Below are 6,438 nucleotides of genomic sequence, written 5' to 3'. Positions count from 1 at the left end.
CCTCAGGTGATCCGCCCGACTAGGCCTCCCAAAGTGCTGGGATTACAGGCGCTCACCACCACGCCCGGCCGGAAGGTATTTCTTTGCAGAGATCTTGATGCGTTTAGCTTACCTGAACCAGTGTTTGTCCTTCAGCTCTTGAATTCCTCACCACATGGTTGTTAGTTGATCCTATAAATGAATGCTGCTGTCTGTTGTCTGCCTTGCTCACGTTCTGGCTGTTGTGGAAACTCCCTGCTTCCTGGTATCCACTGTCGGAGTAAGAATTCATTTGTGTTGAACTTCTTGAGTTACCCAATGATCCTGCAAGAATGAAACCAGGAAATATCTTTATTATACACACTTCTGTCACTCAGTTTCAATAATAAAATCTTTAAAAACAAATCCAGTACTTAAAAGATAACACAACAGACCCTCACTTTCATGGAGAGATGTCTGTTCTGGTGAATAGAGGGTTCCTTGTTCTGGCTCTGTCCTGATAAGATAGTTGTTGGAATGGACAGCGTCAGAAGCTCTGGATTTGCTTACACCAGTATTTGGCACATCTGTAGAAAGAAAAGTTTAATCAGCTAAATATAATAATATTACATAAAAACTTGCTAAAAGAGGTTCAGATATTTGTCAACAGCATCTTATAATCTATATGCTATATTTTTACCTTACATAGCACATTTGACTCTTACCTATATGAATCTTCCATATACTTATACTTCATTAATATATTTTGCTGAATTTCATAAATGCTGTTTTTTGGAATAAGTCTCAATATTAAATCACAATCTGAAAACTGATCCTGTTCCCCTTGGAAAATTGACCTCTCAGATACCTTCTTCTCTCTTAATCAAGAGACTGAGAATAAAGACAAAGTATTAAAAAGGGTCCTCCATCTTCCAAATGATTACAAATGAAAACTTATACAATGTTCACATTATTGAGCTTGGTGATGAAACCTCTGAAGGTAGAGTCACATTTTATGTTATAGCTCACGTCACCTACAGTCAAAGGAACACTATACAAAGTTTTAGAATTGTAAACAATGAAAACTTTCTTGTTCATCTGCTTATTTTATTCTCTTAGTCTTTTAAAAGAATACAGGCAAGTCTAACCTCATCATTGTTTCTTCCAGCCAAACCCATCTCTTTCATTATCTCCTTTTATTTAAATGTACCATTTGCCATCTTGAACTTGGAAAAAAACCCCATTAAAACTTCTGTTTTTCTATCCTGTAAATTTAGGTGGTGTAGATCATGCTGCCTCTTCCCAATTCGATACCCATATGTCCTTCTTTTTCTAATATCTGCAAAATATATTTTCCAATTTTCTGATGGACTTCCAATACAAGCCATTTCTTCCTCACATTTAACCCTGATATTACTAACAAACTTTTTTTCAGAAATGCTGCTTCACTCTTACTTCAAAGATTCTAATTAAGTTCTTATTACATTCTGAGTTAAACATACAATCCTAAGGATTTAAATGTCTATCTCCTTCCTCCCTCCCTGTCTCCCTCTGGGCCCTATTACATGCCAGGCCCTAGGAATGTAGTTATGAAAGAAGATATGGGGTGTGTGTGTGTGTGTGTGTGTGTGTGTGTGTGTGTGTGTGTCTGGGGGAATGGAGCTTAGGAAAATTTTCCTAAATAGAAGGAACATCTAAGCAGCATCCATTTACACAGGGGGGCAGCTTTTCCTTTCTGTACAGTACTTACAATCATATCTCCCCACGGCAATATAAGCTCCATGAGGGCAATAAGACTTTTATCTGGTTTGTTTATTGTTATATCCTCAGTGTCTAGGATGGTGGCGAGCACTCAGTAGGTGCTCAGTAAATATCTGTTGAGCAAATTCCCAGTAACAACAGCAGCTTCCCTTTACGGAGTGCTCACTCATGCCCGGCATTGCATTGTGGCTTTATCTTACTGTGTTCAATAAAGTTTGGCTATGCAAAGCAAAGTAAAATTTTTAGGGACTGCTGATTAAGCTGCTTTAGAAGGTGAATACAAGGTTTAGGGAGAAGTGGGAAATCCCACTGTATTCTAAACCTTTAACTTGATGTCAGATTCAATCCAAGGTTTTGTTTCCTAGCCTCTGGAAAGATTAGTTGACATTCTTAGATAGGTTTTTAACGACCTGTCTCCTGCTATATTATTTGACAGAATGCTTTTATGTGGTAGAGTTCTGTGACAGTTCTGATTGCTTAAGTTTAGAATTTCAACAAAGATTAAAGATTGTACATGGTTTCTCTGGTACACGTTGAAACATGAGCTGAGTCACCGTCAGGCTAATACCAGAAAGTGATCTGCTTCACTTGTACATCTTCTTTTGTAAGTTTCCAGAGTTCTAGACATTCTTATATAGTAATTCTTGAAGGAGTTTTGCTGAGGGCTAAGTAAAATGCTAAGGAATTGAATAGCTGGGAATAGCTGCACAGGTACCGGCCTGAAATCAGAGCTATGCAGTAGTCAACCTTTGTTTCATCAGGAATGGAACCCTGGGAAAGCAAACATGAACTAGCAACAAACTACAGATAAAAAGCACCACTGTGGAAGCCTCAAGGCTTCACATACACGGAAAAATGTACCGTCTTGAAATGAAAAAGATGCTCAGATAGTTCTCAGCTTTAGTTTAATACAAGGTAAAATCTGGGCCACCAATATATTAAAGCTTTTGACTTAGGAATACTAGGAGGCATGTAGTGTCAGGGTCTCAACATTTTTCACCATGGAAACCGAAACCATTAGAATTTTATGTAAGATGCCCACCATCTACTTTTTAAAAAAAGTTATTCAGAGCTTAAAAAACAAAAAACAAACAAACAAACAAACAAACAAAAAACAGGAAAAGGGAAACATATACTCTAAAAAACTGTAGCTTAGCAATTCTGTCTTTTCACTCAATGGAACACATTCTCAGAAACCATGTGACAATCTTGCTTATTTAAACTCTTCTTTATGAGCAGCTATTTAAAACAAATAACCTTAGACAGAGAAAGCACAAATCATGAGATATGTGATTCCATACTGTTTGCCCTAATAAAACTTCATGAAATTCGTATCTCAAACAATACAAAATAATTACAAAATTAATAGAAGAGCCGTATACCTTTTAAATATTTTGACCTGAATCTGTTTCATACATTTTTTATTGCAATCCCCCAGAAAACAGAATATAGAAAAGGACACTGAGATGCTAACTAGAACACTAAAATACCAAATTCTCATGTACCCAGAATCCAATTTCAAAATCTAAGTAACTGGGTTTAAAGGACAGAGTTTAGGTTTTGTGACCTATATTTAAGTAAATATAAAACTAAGAGTTAATAAACGATTTATTTAAAATGAACTATAAAGCAATCAACTTCTATATTATAAATAAGGTCTTCAGTTATTTTTCTTTTTTTTTAGATGGAGTCTCACTCTGTCACCCAGGCTGGATATGTCAAGTGAACTGTCCTATATTATGTTTTCTGAATCAGCCTCCTCAGTGGGTACATTTTTGGTAAGACAGTCTCACTCTGTCACCCAGGCTGGAGTGCAGTGGCATGATCTTGGCTCACTGCAACGTCCAATTCCTGGGCTCAAGTGATCTTGTGCCTCAGACTCCTGAGTAATTGGGATTACAGGTGTGTTCCACTACACCCACCTAATTTCTGTATTTTTAGTAGAAACAGGGTTTCACCATGTTGGCCAGGCTGGTCTGGAACTCCTGTCCTCAAGTGATCTACCCACCCTGACCTCCCAAAGTGCTGGGATTACAGGAGCCACTATGCTTGGCTGTTCAGTTATTTTTCTGTTTCTTTAGTAGAGCCCAATGATAATAAATAGCTGCAGAAATCAAAATATCCTGAAATACTTTGATTTATGAAAAAAAATTTAAATGGTTTTCAAAATAGTTTTACTACTATATTGTTGATTTGAAAATCTGTAATTCACAAATTATCTATATACATGTATAAACCTATGTATGCACAGCCATCACATCTCAGGTAAACTGAAGATACATCTTCTAATTTTACTAGATAAAGTATTCCTCATTGTAGTATGGTAAGGTTCAAACCAGTTATGTATTATTTAAACAATCCTACTTTAAAATGAATGAATTTTAAAAACCTCTGCTATATAGAATGAAAAATGCTAGCCAAATTCACTAGAGAAAACACAGAGGCATATAGTGTGCAGTTAACCATTTCATGATGAATGCTGTATCCTACAATTAAATAGTTGGTCTATTACAGTTTAGCATAATCAGAATAAGAAATCAAGAGACATTTTTACAAGTAAAAACGGCAAACAGTATGTGAAAGTTACTTCTGTAATCTGTATACTGAAGAACATGTGTTACTTAAAAAAAAAAAAAAAAATCACAAACATGTTTTCTGGGACACCAGAAATATACTATGGGGAACTTTCAAACATCAAATTAGCATCTTCGAAGAAAATGTATGTCTAAAAATATAAAAATTGAACAAGCTTCAAGGTAGAATTAAATCTCCATCTGTGCCTAAGACTACAAAATTATTGGAATCATGGACCTTCTTTCCTATGGCATTTCATTTGAGTGCTCTAATACTTAAAAAAATGTAATTAGAAAAAGTGTTAGGTTGCATGTATGAAAAATACTAGTGGGTAAGGGACAAAAACACTGAAGCACTATGAAAATCTGGTATATTATCCATCTCATTAAGCTCATGGTAAAAGATGGAATACAAAATGAGTTATTTTATCTTTTTTATAACGTGCATCCCCAAATATACAGAGTGGGCATGAAGATATGCTTAGTAAAAGAGTCTAAGGCTTCTCTAATGAACCTCAAGTTATTAAAATGGTTCTGCTTTGTTAATCTATGTCTTGCTGTATGAAATGAGGAAGGTCTGTACTGTGTGTAAAATCACCATGGAAACAGGAACTGAGAGATCAGTAAGGAGATTTTTAGTATAGACAATCCTGTGACTAAGCCTTTCACAGTCCAGAACACTGGAATCTCATGATGGGTTCTCCTTGTTCGTGTCTGTTTTGAGTTGCTCTGGTGTTTAGGCGTTTGTCCTTACATAAAAGATAGTGTAGTGTGAGTCTTGCTAGGACTCTTGGGAGGGCAACAGCACACGATGTTAAGGCAGATGATACTCTCCTTGATGGTTTCTTCCAACTCTCTGGCTTGTGAGCTGAGGTTAGACTGTCATACTTAGAGGGGCAACATTTTGTGGAAAAAAAATGAGTAGAAAATGTTGTGTTACAAGGACTCCACTTCCTGTTTGGCCATGGGGCTCTCCTTTTCTGTAGGAACACAGGCTCAAGAGGGTGTCCAGTTTCCACAGAGGTGCATAAATCGTCCAGTACGTCCTATGGCAAAAGAGTAAAGCCAAATTCTGGAAGAGGACATGGTAGGCAGCACCAAAAAGATTTTTCCTCTTTAGTACCTTCTGTGACATACAAAATTTATTTCTATAGCAGGTTTGCTTATCATCAAAGGGAATGAGGTCGCAGGGAAACCATGTTGCAGAGTAAAAAACAACGTTTCAGGGTGATGGAAACATGAAGCACCAATAGTATTCCATCCTCCACAGGAGAAAATACAACTTGACAGATATTTTAAGAATAATATAGATACGTGGAGTTTGTTGATTCAAATATAAGCTATTATATACATAGGATATCATTTATAAGTTGGATTTTAATGGAAGTAAAGATATAAGGAAAGGCAGAAAGACCATGTATCTTGAAACTATTTCTGGTCCAGTTCTTGAATATTTCTAGATTCTCGGGTCTTGTGCATATTTATATTATCCTTTCAATATTAATAAGGCAGTGGCTGTAAAAATTTTTCCCACCTAAAAAATGTTGTATAAAAGGCCTTGGAAAATAGAAACCATTAACCAAGTACCTTCTACTTCACTTTCAACTCTGCTGTAAGCATCAACTAGTTTGCCTTGAAATTCACTGTAAAGCTTGACTGCCTGGATCCAAATTTGTAGTTAAGGCGAATTTTGTGAATGCATAAACTGGCAACAGAGTGCTTTATGTGATTTCCACAATGACTAAATGAAAAGAGATCTCCTGGTCATATATAAATACTGTTCAAGAATACAAAACCATCAAAAATAAATTTTACAAAAAATAAACTGTAGAGAAACTTACACAAAGAGTCATATCAAAATGAGTGCTAAGTATTTTTAGATTCGATACTTTTACAGATGTCACACCTACCATAAAAATTTATACTTTATACCTATAAAAGGAAAACTATAAAAAACAAGGAATTAAGAATTATAAATACAAAATGAAATGGACAAGACATACATTGCCCAATACTGAGTTTAACAGGCTTAATCAATGGCTAAGGGGTTCTCACCTCCTATCTAGGAAAGTTAAAAAAGGATTAAGTAAGGGATTTGTTGTAATGTAAAAAGTAGGCTTATAGGAAACATAATTAAGTGCTCAAA

General features: G+C 35.8%; 1 protein-coding gene across 14 annotated transcripts in view; it reads right to left on the bottom strand.

Moving 5' to 3' along the window:
* The window catches only part of PKP4 (plakophilin 4), a 227,969-nt gene that overhangs the window by 60,204 nt on the left and 161,327 nt on the right, over window positions 1–6,438 (bottom strand). For 10 of the 14 annotated variants that reach the window (XM_017547370.2, XM_017547424.2, XM_017547444.1 and 7 more), the window contains 2 exons: window positions 414–545; window positions 113–303 (listed from right to left, as the gene is read on the bottom strand). In XM_017547370.2, the coding sequence (XP_017402859.1) occupies window positions 113–303; window positions 414–545 (323 nt within the window). The remainder of the gene's footprint in view (window positions 1–112; window positions 304–413; window positions 546–6,438) is intronic. The other 4 variants (XM_017547407.1, XM_017547435.1, XM_037745356.1 and 1 more) reach the window with 1 other exon arrangement.

The sequence above is a fragment of the Cebus imitator genome, unplaced genomic scaffold, assembly GCF_001604975.1.
Source record: "Cebus imitator isolate Cc_AM_T3 unplaced genomic scaffold, Cebus_imitator-1.0 Scaffold10, whole genome shotgun sequence".
Lineage (NCBI taxonomy): Eukaryota > Metazoa > Chordata > Mammalia > Primates > Cebidae > Cebus > Cebus imitator.
This window is presented reverse-complemented; position numbering and strand designations above follow the sequence as displayed.